Below are 16,701 nucleotides of genomic sequence, written 5' to 3'. Positions count from 1 at the left end.
ATCGATCTATGACAACCTTTCTTTTGACCCCTGCTTGCATAAATTTACACTCGCATAAAAACTCACTTAAAACTCAGTTCATAAAAAGCAAACTTCGCATCGCAAAGTCACTGCTCCGGAAAAACAAACACAACAATGAATAAACTCAGAGTACCGTCCTCATATCTGAGGGTTGGCGACCACAGTCCTCTACCCTAAACGTTCTCGGGCTGATTTTACCAATCTAAGGTTTTGTATCACTCTGGGGACCCAGATTTTAATATCAATCATCTATCCCAGTCTCTGCCTTCCCCTGGCCCTCCTATCCTCAACTGTGCCCATTAATAGTTATATACTGTTATTATTCCTCATCCCTAATTATATGACCAAACTATCCCAATTTTGTCTGTACATTTCAAGAATTTGTGTTGAAGTTTTTGCTAATCTTAGTAACCCTTTATTTGTTTTCCTGTCATTGTAGCTTATTCTTAACATTCGCCAAAAACATTACATTTCAAAGGCCTCCAACCTCTTTCTGGTATCTTCTGAAAGTGACCACGCTTCTGACCCACACATTAGTCCTTGCCATATAAAAAGCCTTGAAAAGTCTTTTTCTCAAATGGAGGTTAATGTATCTTTTCCCTGGTTCTTTTATATTATAAATGCTGTTTTTGCTTGACCTATTCTTGTTTTGAGCTCTTCGGTACATATACCATCACAGGTAATGTTACTAATTATTACATATTTCATTACATGACAGGACCTTTTTATAAAAACTGTAGTTATAAGGTACATTGTAAAAATTCATCATATTTTTCTCCCCACTGGACATAAACCTTCCGTCAATGAGGTGATAAACCCTTACAAAATGTCTGACAAGATGTTTTAATTGGTAAGCTTAAGGTCAATCATTGCCAGGTCAAGCCAACAGCCACTTTATGTCTCCCCACGTTCATGCAACTCAACTAGCTAGCGGTACAAATGATACCTTCTTACAAATTTTCAAGTCCTCCAATAATCACACGTTTGGAGACAGTAGAATTGACCACTGTATACCATGCTATATTACTCTAGGTCCAGGTGTAGCAAGTTAATGGGTGAGGCTGAATGAGCAGACCGCGCTAGTCTCAGCACAAGTAATGCATGTTTCCCCCCAACAGAGCCAGGCTGGGATCATCAAGTAAGGTACTGTACAGGGTTCTTCCATGGGGATACACGATAGGTGGTGGTGAGGCGGTGCGGAGGATCGGATGGCCGGCAGCAGGGGCACACAGTTCCATTCAAACACCAAATTCATGTTTTTCTGAAATCTGGATGTGTCCGGCCACACACACCACCACCACCGCCTCACAACACAGCCACACACCACCTCCACACAACACACCACACCCACAAACCACCTCCACACAACACACCCACACACCACCACCACCACCTCACACACCACACCCACAAACCACCTCCACACAACACACACACACACACACACCTCCACACAACACACCCACACACCACCTCCACCATCTCACAACACAGCCACACACCACCTCCACACAACACACCACCACGACCTCACAACACAGCCACACACCATCTCCACACAACACACACACACACCACCTCACACACACCCACACCCACCACCACCACCTCACAACACAGCCACACACCACCTCACACAACACACCACTACCACACAACACACCACACCCACAAACCACCTCCACACAACACACCCACACACCACCTCCACACACACACACCACCACCTCACAACACAGCCACACACACATCTCCACACAACACACCCACACACCACCACCACCACAACACAGCCACACACCACCTCCACACAACACACCACCCACACAACACACCACACCCACAAACCACCCCACACCACACCCACAAACCACCTCCACACACCACACCCACACACCACCGCCACACAACACACCCACACACCACCTCCACACACACCCACACACCACCACACAACACACCCACACACCACCGCCACACAACACACCCATACACCACCGCCACACAACACACCGCCACACAACACACCACCGCCGCACAACACACCCACACACCACCGCCACACAACACACCCACACACCACCGCCACACAACACACCCACACACCACCGCCACACAACACACCCACACACACCACCGCCACACAACACACCACCACACAACACACCCACACACCACCCCACACACACCACCTCCACACAACACACCACCCCACACAACACACACCACACCACCGCCACACAACACACACACACACACACACCACCGCCACACAACACACCCACACAACACACCACCGCCACACAACACACCACCTCCACACAACACACCCACACACCACCGCCACACAACACACCCACACAACACACCACCGCCACACAACACACCACCTCCACACAACACACACACACACCACCGCCACACAACACACCACCGCCACACAACACACCACCGCCACACAACACACCACACACACACACCACACAACACACCGCCACACAACACACCACACACAACACACCCACACACCACCGCCACACAACACACCCACACAACACACCACCGCCACACAACACACCACCTCCACACAACACACCCACCACCACCACACAACACACCACACACCACACCACCGCCACACAACACACCACCTGCCACACACGCCACACAACACACCACCGCCACACAACACACCGCCACACAACACACCCACCGCCACACACCACACAACACACCACCTCCACACAACACACCCACACCACGCCACACAACACACCCACACAACACACCACCGCCACACAACACACCACCCACACACACACACACCACCCACACAACACACCACCGCCACACAAACACACCACACAACACACCACCGCCACACAACACACCACACCACACCGCCACCGCCACACAACACACCACCGCCACACAACACACCACCTCCACACAACACACCCACACACCACCGCCACACAACACACCACCGCCACACAACACACCACCGCCACACAACGCACCACCTCCACACAACACACCCACACGCCACACAACACACCGCCACACAACACACCACCGCGCACAACACACCACCGCCGCACAACACACCACCGCCGCACAACACACCACCGCCGCACAACACACCACCGCCGCACAACACACCACCGCCGCACAACACACCACCGCCGCACAACACACCACCGCCACACAACACACCACCGCCGCACAACACACCACCGCCGCACAACACACCACCGCCGCACAACACACCACCGCCACACAACACACCACCGCCACACAACACACCACCGCCACACAACACATCTATACACTATCTCTCCAAGATTTTAAAATTGTAATTGGTGAGGTTATTTGTGAGGGAAAAAATAATAATTATGATTTTCATCTGCATCTTTGAAGCAGTAAAAACTCAACCCCTGATCTGAGTAAAAATAATTAACCAGTTGTTAACATATTGCTTTTCAACAGGTGAAAACAGAATCATCAAATCCAAAAATAATTTAGGCCAATGATGCTTTATAGATGTATTTTGGGAACTAGTAAATTGCAGACCGCTGACAGTCGTTCACATGACACCTCGTACAGTAACTGTTCCCGGTATTAAAACAAGTCTAAGTTTAAATGAACTCGCTTGAATTTAGAGAACATAAGACAAATATAACTGCTAAACCGGAAATACTGGAGACAAAAAAGCAAATACGTATTATAGGAAGGTTGATAAATCTATAATTGAAGAATATATTAACATGCATTCCTTAATTAGGAAACCAGCGCAATTATACTATCTAATGAAGAGTCATAACGTTTCAGTGTGCAGAATGCAGCTTATTACTAATTCAAGATACATGAATCTCGCTCAAAAAGCAATTTCTTGTAGTTGTTCACGGTGTACGTACGGTATACCTGGCTCTTATAGCCAAGGTAGGTAGATACCTACCTTGGCTATAGCACCGAGAGAGAGAGAGAGAGTGTGTGTGTGTTATATAAGCCAAGCTGAAAATGTATACACTTCATATGAACAATTTTACTAAACTTTTACTCGTATAAGCGAATTTCCCTTTTAAAGGGTTACCACACTATTTAGAATTGCCTTCCATGGTGTCAAAAACATGTTTTAACAAATATGATGAGTTCAGGATGTAGTGATAAGTACTTATGAATACGAATGTTTTTTTTATTAAACTCGAATACGAATACATCAAAAATTTCTTCTCAGGAAGTCGAATACTTGTCCGAATACTTCACAGACTGTAGTTGAATGTACTCGAGCACGAATACCTCACACATGTTCTCAGTAGATTTTGACCAATTCAAAACGTTCTGACAACAGGTTCTGACAGCACCTCACTGTATGTCTTCCAAGCAGGTTCTCATAGCATCTCCCAAGGAGTTCTCACAGTACTTCATGACACGTTATCAACACAGTTATCACAGTACTTCATGACACGTTATCAACACAGTTATCACAGTACTTCATGACACGTTATCAACACAGTTATCACAGTACTCCATGACACGTTATCAACACAGTTATCACAGTACTTCATGACACGTTATCAACACAGTTATCACAGTACTTCATGACACGTTATCAACACAGTTATCACAGTACTTCATGACACGTTATCAAAACAGTTATCACAGTACTTCATGACACGTTATCAGCACAGTTATCACAGTACTTCATGACACGTTATCAAAACAGTTCTCTCAGTACTTCATGACACGTTATCAACACAGTTATCACAGTACTTCATGACACGTTATCAACACAGTTATCACAGTACTTCAACACAGTTATCACAGTACTTCATGACACGTTATCAACACAGTTATCACAGTACTTCATGACACGTTATCAACACAGTTATCACAGTACTTCATGACACGTTATCACACAGTTATCACAGTACTTCATGACACGTTATCAACACAGTTATCACAGTACTCATGACACGTTATCAACACAGTTATCACAGTACTTCATGACACGTTATCAACACAGTTATCACAGTACTTCATGACACGTTATCAACACAGTTATCACAGTACTTCATGACACGTTATCAAAACAGTTATCACAGTACTTCATGACACGTTATCACACAGTTATCACAGTACTTCATGACACGTTATCAAAACAGTTCTCTCAGTACTTCATGACACGTTATCAACACAGTTATCACAGTACTTCATGACACGTTATCAACACAGTTATCACAGTACTTCATGACACATTATCAACACAGTTATCACAGTACTTCATGACACGTTATCAACACAGTTATCACAGTACTTCATGACACGTTATCAACACAGTTATCACAGTACTTCATGACACGTTATCAACACAGTTATCACAGTACTTCATGACACGTTATCAGCACAGTTATCACAGTACTTCATGACACGTTATCAACACAGTTATCACAGTACTCCATGACACGTTATCAACACAGTTATCACAGTACTTCATGACACGTTATCAACACAGTTATCACAGTACTTCATGACACGTTATCAGCACAATTATCACAGTACTTCATGACACGTTATCAACACAGTTATCACAGTACTTCATGACACGTTATCAACACAGTTCTCTCAGTACTTCATGACACGTTATCAGCACAGTTATCACAGTACTTCATGACACGTTATCAACACAGTACTTCATGGCACGTTATCAACACAGTTATCACAGTACTTCATGACACGTTATCAATACAGTTATCACAGTACTTCATGACACGTTATCAGTCCAATGATGCGCTTTGCAACAACTTGACGTCACCCCACTGAAATTACGTAAATAACTACACAAATTGAGGTGTTATGCATATTCATACATTCAAATGACATTTAATGATTGAGTGACAGTTGTCTTATATCAAATAAATGTGTGTAAAATTAAATAAGAAATATGCTTCAGTTCGGAAATTTAGACAGTTGATACTAGATAAGCTATATTAATATTTCTTAGTGCATTGTATTCTATCTTTTTTTCCAGATGCCCTGAGCAGTGGAAGCAACTCAAAAGGCTTGTCGGTATGAATAACTTCTCAGGATAAGGGTACATAATGATTTTTCTCAGACCCATCATTCTCTCTTCCCACATTAAGTACAAAATGATACGAGTTCTGGGGTATTGTTTTGTCTTTTTATTTAAATTCCTTGAAATATTTAACTGACAGTAAAAGGCCTTTTGTTAATGTCACTGTCACAATTCTAGTTTGTGTAGTTATTAATAATGTGGATACTGTTATTCAAAGCTATTTTTGGTGTGTGGTTTTTTCTTCATCTTTGTCCAGGAGCCGAAGATAAAAAAAAAAAAGGCAGCATATTCTGGAACTGTAAACTCAATATTTCTATAATAATGACGAATTGTTTCAGTTTTTATAGTCCTTAGAACGACTTAGTTACCATCTATCATCACCAACCATCACAACACAACCATTTATCATCACAACACAACCATTTATCATCACAACACAACCATTTACCATCACAACACAACCATCGACCATCATAACACCACCATCTACAACAACCATAACACCACCATCTACAACAACCATAACACCACCATCTACAACACCCATAACACCACCATCTACAACCATAACACCACCATCTACAACAACCATAACACCACGTACAACAACCATAACACCACCTACAACAACCATAACACCACCATCTACAACACCCATAACACCACCATCTACAACCATAACACCACCATCTACAACAACCATAACACCACCATCTACAACAAACCATAACAACCATCTATAACAACCATCTACAACAACCATAACACCATCTACAACAACCATAACACCATCTACAACAACCATAACACCATCTACAACAACCATAACACCACCACCTACAACAACCATAACACCACCACCTACAACCATAACACCACCTACAACAACCATAACACCACCACCTACAACCATAACACCATCTACAACAACCATAACACCACCACCTACAACCATAACACCACCAAGTACAGAATACTTCAAGGCACTGTTCAGTAGTAGCGAGGCTTTGCTGTGGAACATGTAGAGGCAGCAAGTGAACTGTTCTTAAATTGATCTCTTGTCCATAGCGTGTGTGTGTGTGTGTGTGTAGGTGGTGAGGTGTAACTAGCTGTACCCACCACTCTACTTATTATAATCCACCATCCATCCATCTATCCACCTCCCACCACACTGAGTATCTAATGGCGGGTCAAAACTACAAAATTGCCCACGACATGGAATTTATTGAGTGCAAATCATGAAGGGTGGTAAGGGGGGGGGGATGGAACAAGGGATGAGGAGGCTGGAGAGTGAAGAGAAAGGATAACACGAGCAGATTGTTGATACAGTGGAGAAAAGATAGTTGGGAGAGAGCGGTGGAGGAGAGCGTCTCACAATGGTCATTACTATCCCAGGTGGACACTTGGCCCGACCATCACCACCAGTACCGCCACTACCTTACTTAAGTGTAGAAACGCGGGCGGGCGCACACAGACACATGTAACGGAATAAACACAGAATGAGACGGATACAGAAAACGGGCAGGAAACACTACATATCGTCAGAGAGCAAAAATTATATTTACAGCCGGTAACCTTGCCCATTGTCCTTGTTGATTACACAATATATTGGTATATCTCTGTGTGGCTCCCTTACATCACCATTGCCAGTACCTGTTGGCCACCCTTACATCATCATATAATATTAGGTAAAATCGGCCTGAGAATAATTTAGTACTTGGGAGTTTTAGGCCCCAACCCCACACAAATGGATTCCAGTGTGTTGTAAGAGCCGGCGGGGAGTGGTGTTGATACAGGTGGTGTTAGCTTCTGGCCCAGCACAAACAACTTCTCTCCCTCCTTATGTACATTTATCTCATCACGATTGCACTACATGATCACAACTCTCGTATCATTTCCTCTTAACTAAACATGTTCACGGCAAGATCTTGTGTTGTTCACGACGTTCATTCTCATCAGAATCACAATACAGAAACAAGTAAGATAAATGCCATGTGGTGACAAATTAATACACAGTATGACTACCAAAACCCAGAGAAAACTGTGACATGATACAAAAATGAAACTTGCAGTTAATATTGACAACTAAAAGGGCAAGGCGATATAACCAGGAGAGATGGACAAGTGACAACTATGAATAAGACAAATTTCATTAATAAGTAAAGTATTGGGGAGTCGATAAGAATTCAGCTGTGACTGTGGTAGTGATGACTGAAAGGATAAAAGGCCTTTATTCTTGGTTGAGGGTATCAATACTGAGATAAGAGGAAGGTGGTATAAGTATTAAGGTAAAAGTAATTAGGACTAGAAGACAACAAGAGGAAGTGTCACCGTCAACACTAGTTGTGTAAGTGTTAGTAACTATCATTAGTATTACCTGACCGCACAGCAAGGAGCAAGCAAGCGATTGCTGGGATTGTGACCCACACACAGTACACCCCACACCCTGGCCGCACCACCTAAGTCTGATATGTGTGTGTGTCCGTCCCTCTCAATGACAATCTAAGGTTGTTTTTCTGAGTCACCAGCCGCCACTATCCACTTCCTCTGGTTTGATTCACTATTATCAAACACGGTAAGCACCGACATGTTCTTGCAGCCATTGCTGCACTCACTACACACCTTCCGGGTAGCCATATGCATTCTTTTCAGCGCAATACTCTAGAAATTTCCTGCGGCACGATCATTACGTGGGGTGGGAAATGCGCGGAGAGGCAGTGACGGGGCAGAAGGTGAGTAGAGCCCCACGCCCCGGCCCCGGCCCCGTGTACACCCTACCTGCCCAGGATCACCGTTCGTATGTCACCACCACCCACCTGGTTCACACGGAAGACCCACGTGCACACGGATCACTAGTAGAGAGCAGCAACACGCGCCACTCACCAATGCTAACTACAGGTGGCTAACCCGACACATGGGTTGCTACAGCATCCGCCCACCACGCCTACCCACAACGTTCATTGGCTCCAAGTTGTGAGGTAACTTATGACGTATGCCCGTCCGCGTCCGTGATTGGCTGGTCCGAGAGTGAAAGTGATGACGAGGGGGTGACGGAACGGATACCCCACAGAACGTGCCCGATTAGGACAACAGCTTGGCGCATGGATCCACCGTGGTGTAGCCAGCAGCGTTCATAATGAGTGCCACTCACTCCCCTTATTTTACCCAGTGAGTGGGAGTGTAGCCGCGCGAGGCGGTACAGTCTCCGTGCCCCGCCTGGCTCACAATACTACACCGCGCCGGCACCTCACTCATGCCTACGGCGCGGTCATACCAGGCTTGTCCACACTTACCACAGAGCTCTGGAATCCATCAAGGAACTATGTAGGGTATGACAAAGTAGAGTAGCGTTGGTGTCCACCACTTGGACTGATCTAAATTTAGCCCTTGGTAGCCCAGGAACCATCACCACCACCACCAAGAGAGAGATGTGCCAAGATGGCCTTATACGGCAGCACCAACACCACCACACCAAGCAGCAGCAACGGGGGAGAGAGGAGGGCGACCCCGTGTGTGTGTGTGTGTGTGTGTGATCTTGCATATCTTGCATGAACTTCTCTCAACCCCGTTCTCCTCCCATCCCCTGGCACCACCATCAACCCCTCACTACCACCACCCCCTCACTACCACCACCCACTCACACCCCCTCACCAACAACACCATCCCCTCACTATCACCACCCACTCACCACTACCAACTACTGCCCTCACCAGCCACCAACCCCTTACCATCACCTCTCCACTCCACTCCACCCTCAACTCCATTATCCCCTCACCAACTACCACCCTCACCAACACCTCCCTCACTACCACCAACACCTCCTCCTACCACACCCTCTCCTACTACCAACACCCCCCCACAACTACCACCCTCCCTCTACTACCTACCAACACCTCCCTCGCTACCACCAACACCCCCCTCACCACCACCCTCTCACCACCACCAACACCCCCTCTACCAACACCTCCCTCACTACCACCAACACCCCTCCTCCTACTACCCAACACCCCACCTCCACAATTACTCCTTTACGTCTACTACTATCAACCACCATCCTTTCACCATCACCACCCACCACACGTTATTGCCAGCACTTCCTCACCATCACTACAGCCCCCCCCCTATCACCATCTTACCAACCCATGATGACCACCAACACCCCCCACACAGCGACCACCACGACCCCCAACTCTACCTTCTCTTACCACTACCACAAGATAGCCGACATATTAAGATTGTATCCACTTTTTTGCACTTAGTAACGATATCAGTTCTCATGTACAGAACCAAATACACAATGTGCTTGAATACTTCTCATGCAAATGTGAATAACAGTGTGGGGCCAGACATACTGCCTCACACGCCTGTACTCACGCATTTGTGAATAAGTTACCCTTTATGTATAGAACTAAACATATAATGTAATTGAAATACTGTGTAACATTCAGTGCCATAATATCTTGACAACGGGGGTTAATTATTATGACCCGTTGTAAACTCTACTCTGTAATCCTTTTGCGCTACCGCTCACAGGATGAGTGTGGGGTGCACAATAAAGTAGCCGCTGTAAGAGGCAAAATCAAAATCAATCACCACCACCAAACTCCACCCCTTCACAACTACCACCACAAACCCCTCACTACCACCAACACTAGCTCCTTGCTGTCACAACTACGAACAATCATTGCCACCACTACTAACCCATCACCATACCATCACCTCCGTCATCTCCCCTCACCAACACCACGGTCCCTTCCTATAAATCACCTCTTAAAAAATATATATTAATATTTTTTTTAACACTTGATTTAATTGTACCATCATAGCCGTTATATCATATACCGCCATGTAAATAGAAATTACCATTGCATTAATTATATATTTGCTGTCAAAACATGATACTGAGAGTTTCTGTCCCCTTGTTTCACCTTAATACAACCCATGTTGTATTACTTCCCTCACTTATCAGGATTCTGCCACTAGTCAAAATAAGAGGCGAGGCTTGATCGTGATAGCATTGAGAAACACCCCTAGTGGTCACATCTATACGCAGGGTAAACCTTATAGCAATTCGTATTACCTCCCCCAAGCCTCATTAACTCAAACTAATGGGTATCATAGTGAGGAGAAATCATACACTGCATAAATTAGTATAATAATATTAAAGAACGTATATACAAGGGACATGTAAAGGAAAACAATGAAATATTGAGAGCCACAGCCTAAATCAACCTAAGCCCTAACATTAGCCTTAATATGCACTTGAACAGTACAAAAAGAATACACCACTTATCTCCACAATAATATCCTGAGTCCAGACCAACTGAACAACAACCTCTCACCAGCCAGGCACCATATGCCGCTTTTAATTGACATGAAAGTCAATGAAAGAAAATAATTGTTTCGACAATATTGTGTTTTCGTTAGGTTAATACAGACGGCCACTGCCCAATTCATTACTGTTAGTCCACCTGATCTACAAGTATTGATGCCGCCCCTCCGCCAAAAACTTGATCAAATTTTTTACGTATAAAAAAATTTGATATGTTTTTCATTAGTTTTCTGAGCAGCTTTTATAACTAAAAAGGGAAAACGAAAAAGCGGATCTTGGGTTATCTTTTAAGCTTCAACGCTTAACGCTATAAAAGCAAACGCACCCAATAAGTTTCAAAGTGCTCCATCCAAAGTTGCAAGATGATGGCTACCAAGATTATATTAATTTATTGTAAACTACAACACTACTAGGATGTCATACAGTACTTCTGATTAACACAAAGAAGTCGGAATAAATGTAAGCTGTTCAAGACTTTTGAGGAGAGGTGTTGGTGGGACTTCGTAAACAAGAGAAGGTCCTGACGACTGACGAGACAAGATACCCCTGGACACATCAACACTACCTACCAGTTAATTAAGGACATTAATATAAATTACGAACCTTCCAAGATCGCATCGTCACTATAATGAAGTCTTTTCATCTTCCAGTGTTCCGTATTGCATCTGAAGTGAACACATTTACTCCGAGATAAAGTTCAGCTGTTGTTATGTCGTTCAGAAAAATTAGATTCCAAGCGGCGTTGTCGTTAGGATGAGTCTCACGCAGCTGTACAGACGTGCTAGTATTGTAATGTTGGCAGCATTACCCGACTTACACACCCGAGGTATACCAGGTTACCTGTCCTGTACCAGTGTCATGTACACAGGTTGTGGCAGCTGGAGGATGAGACAGTGAGGATGTAACTGCCCAACTGGTATGATAAGTGGTGGCAGGAGAATGGAGGTGTGTTGACTGTGGCGGGTGGCAGGTGTCCACCAAACAGCAGCCACGGGTCACCCCGTCTGTCTGGCCGCTGTGTCTGGCTCGCCACACCTCTTTAACTCCCCGGAGCACCTTTTACGGATACCCACCAGACTTTTATCCCTTTACATCAATACATTTGTCAGCCACCAATCTTCCCCACCAAGTGTTCAGGTGATGCATCTATCCACTTGACTCAACAAAGACAGGAAGCTTCATGTGAGCCCGATCAGTGCCTCAGCTACTGTTGACTACCGCTTACCCCTCCCCATCCAGACCACCGCTGGAGGGGAAGGGGAAGAGCAACAGGTGAGCGGGCGCAACAGGAGGACCCGGTGGAGCGCCTCCCTCGCCCCACTGGTATTGGTGGCCTTCTGAGTCCTAACATGGCGTCCGTTAACCTAGCCTACCACTGCCTACAATACTCACGAATTGTTTTTTCACCCTAACTGCGTCACCCGTTACCGGTATACACATATATTAAAGAAAATAGCTCGTTTCCCAGTATTTAGAATTCCTTGTAATGTTGATGAGAGAGTGAAGCGATATATGTGTGTGTAGCAGGAGGTAGTGTGTAACGATACCCACCTGGTCACGAAGCTCATCGACAAGCAAAATACAACATTCAGCATTAAGGTGAACCACAATTACTGATGTGCTTCCTCTAGTGGACGGGGAATGCTGGCCAAGAATGTTCGCTTAAGAAAAAAATACGGTGTTGCACGTTGAACTTGACAGAGGAGCGACCAACCACATAGTTAAAAGTGAACACCTCTGAGGACGACACACACACACACACACACACACATCACAGCAGAGCAGAGAAGTGACCAACACCACCACCAGAGGCATCTTGCATGAGAGAACCACAGTAAACAAGACAAGGACAACACCCCTGAGAATGACTCACTGTAACCAGACCAGCTGGTGTAAACATCATACACCCACACCTCGCAACACCATTCTAACACCACCAAAACTGAACACACACACACACACACACACACACACACACACACACACACACACACCTGGTTCGTAAGAGTCGGTAAACAACAACTCAAATTTAGAATAATATCAGGGGTAATAAAACACAAGTAACGGTAATAACAAGAGCGAGATGAAACATTTGAACAATATGACACTAACTGACACTAGGGAATAACCATCATGACACTGACTGACACTAGGGAATAACCATCATGACACTGACTGACACTAGGAAATAACCATCTTGACATATGACACACTAGGAAATAACCAACATGACATATGACACTAGGAAATAACCAACATGACATATGACACTAGGAAATAACCAACTTGACATATGACACACTAGGAAATAACCAACATGACATATGACACACTAGGAAATAACCAACATGACATGTGACACACTAGGAAATAACCAACTTGATATGACACTTGGAAATAATCAACTTGACATATGACACTAGGAAATAACCAACATGACATATGACACTAGGAAATAACCAACATGACATATGACACTAGGAAATAACCAACTTGACATATGACACACTAGGAAATAACCAACTTGGCATATATGACACTAGGAAAAAATAAAGATTGGTGACTTACAGTGTGTGATCCAGGGGTGTAAGTTCCATAATTGCCGCCATGTTGTTGTTGCTGCTGGGTAGGGGTATGAGGACCGCCGCCGTTATGGTGTGCTGGGGCGTGTGTGGAGGGCGTGGCGCGGCGCAGCTCTGAGTAGGAAGAGGAGACTGGCGAGGGCGGCGATGGGGGCGGCGGGGCCTCGTCTGGGGGCGGCAGAGGGAAGTCGTCGTCGGGTCCGAAGGTCGCGTACTGTGCCAGACCTGATAACGCACAATACAACAGAATCTTAAAAACAGTAATCAGGAAAGAACTTGTTGATGAATTTGAAACCATTAGACAGTGCAAACAAGCACAAGTCAATTCACTGTTTACCATGATGAGATGTAACAAGTAAAACAGTATATGGACCAAGTAACAAGATCATCAGATTACGATATGTTGTAACCGCTAGACTAAGGTTAAGATATACTGTAAGTGCCTCTGGCAGTATGTGAACAAAACTAAATGTAAAGTGTGCGGCGGCCAGACATATGGCAGCACTACGTCTTAGACTGTGAAAAAATAGAACCTTTAAGGGACATATCCAAGCATATGCCTACCGTGTATACAATGGCGTAGCACTTTTTATATTCCATGGCAAGATAGCTGATATACTAAAGCGGTATGCACAGTTCGCATCTTGTACTTAAGCAAACGTCGATCTGACCACTGGGGTCTGATAAACACCCTTTGTGATCTCCATTGTTTTCCTTTTGCGCTACTGTTTACAGTGTACAATAAACTAGCTGCTGTCCGCGGCAAAATTAAAAAATCTCACACACATTAACAATTAGCAACCAAAACAGGCAATGGCATCCACGTACGTAATGGGCATACGTGACAGCAGCGGCTATCAGTTCCTTATAAACATGCAAATTCAGTTAAAGAAGGTTAAACGCAAGAAAAAAAAAACGTGCGTGGTTGCGTTCCTTAGTTGTTGAGGCGCAGTAAGAACATTATAACAACAGAGTTTGAGAGTAACTGTCGCCGCGGCGACTGAGTGTTGTTTTGATAGACAAAGTTGCTGGAATCATTGATTTTCCATTGACATTTGGCACGTGTGATCACGCCTTAATACTTTGTACGACCAATCGGTAAAGAGAAAGATGTTTGACCTTCGTAACAATATAGGTCCAAGACTACAGTGTCTACAGGTAAATAAGAGGGAACTTTAGTGCCTCTCTTAATTTACAAGGCTGTGATTCAGTCAAGTTAACAAGGTTTGATGGATATGGAGCAAGAGCATTGTAATCAGATAATAGCGACGATTCTACATTAGTCAATACAATGCTACACCCTAGTAACTTGGATGTATCGTGACAAAATTATATATAAAAACCCATGGGTAAATGGCAAAGGAACTGACTCTCATCCAAAGTGAAACTCGAAGATTTAAAGACCATATTTAAGGAAATGAAAATTAGATTATTAGTTTAACAATTACTGATGAAAATGTTTTCCCTGTAGTCAAAAATCTTTTTGTGTATGAGTGTGCAGACACACTCATGGAAGGACTAAAATGACCACATTGCATAAACTCCGACATTGAGTACTTGAGTACTACTACCAGCACGGAGGACACGTTGCCTGTTCGTCACCTCACATTGCAGTGTGACCTGTAGTAGTGGTGTGAGTGAGGGAGGTGGTAGTAATGGCCATAGTAGGTTGCTATCATCGTGACCAGTGAGACTCCAAGCTACAACTACTTGTCTTGAATTCGTGACATCAAGGGAATCAATTCACCCGCTTCCGCAGTTGAGTCGTGATTCCAGCGATATCTTTATTCTATCTAAACCCTAAGCATAAAACAACAAAAACAATATACGAAAGTACTATCCTCAAGTGACAAATTTAATCGTAAATAAATTACCAGTCCATGGTAAACATGCAGTCTGTTATTGCGAATATACAGTAATATCAAATTGTGTTCCAGTGTAAATAACGGTAATGAAAGCAAGCTAGAGAGCCATGGGTATCGTCGACCGGACGTGGCCACTGCCTTCACTCACAGTTAAACGTTGTATTATGCAGGAGAAAGCAAACTGCATAGTGACGAGCCCAGGGTAAAGAGAGGTCACAGTCGTCTGCATGAATGCAGCAGGTGGCGGAACGCAACATTAGACGCGTGGTGGGTGGAAGGTGGCACCCACACCCAACTTGCCACGGTTCTAACACTTGATGGTAAGCAATACAAATCTGTCTATCAGAGCGGGTGTGTTCACAGGGACCAAACTGTTTATTCTTTTTCCTTTTTTTTTTAATGACTATGCTGAAGGAAGGCGTCAGGCCTGTATACAGTATCTTGATCTTCACGTCTAAATGTTAGTAATGAACTATATCAAAGTACCCGGAGAGAACCTGTGATGGTCGGTAATGTCACACTGAACAACACCCTCTTCACACACCTGATCCAAGCAGAAATAGAACTCTGGTCGTAACGAAGAGAAGCAAGCGCGCTATAAACAACATTTTCCTTAACAACTTTAAGTGCAGGGAGAGATCAACCAAGTGTCGTTGTTAGAGCTATTCACCAAATTGTTCCCTCGTTAAAGGCTGAAGAAATTTGAATATGGACATTTTAAACTGTAGGATGTTATATAACATATAAAAACAAGTAAAAGCAGTTTCACAAAATGCTAATTGCAGGGTATGAATGAATTTTGTTGAGTTAAGGTTGCTCGTGATG

General features: G+C 44.4%; 1 protein-coding gene across 3 annotated transcripts in view; it reads right to left on the bottom strand.

The window, feature by feature from the left end:
- The window catches only part of LOC121875205 (thyroid receptor-interacting protein 6-like), a 119,475-nt gene that overhangs the window by 32,598 nt on the left and 70,176 nt on the right, over window positions 1-16,701 (bottom strand). For all 3 annotated transcript variants that reach the window (XM_042379653.1, XM_042379654.1, XM_042379655.1), the window contains one exon: window positions 13,998-14,236. In XM_042379653.1, the coding sequence (XP_042235587.1) occupies window positions 13,998-14,236 (239 nt within the window). The remainder of the gene's footprint in view (window positions 1-13,997; window positions 14,237-16,701) is intronic.

This window comes from Homarus americanus, unplaced genomic scaffold, assembly GCF_018991925.1.
Source record: "Homarus americanus isolate GMGI-L3 unplaced genomic scaffold, GMGI_Hamer_2.0 scaffold41592, whole genome shotgun sequence".
In the NCBI taxonomy this organism is placed as follows: domain Eukaryota; kingdom Metazoa; phylum Arthropoda; class Malacostraca; order Decapoda; family Nephropidae; genus Homarus; species Homarus americanus.
The sequence above is the reverse complement of the archived record's forward strand: the minus strand, read 5'-3'. Positions and strand labels throughout refer to the sequence as shown.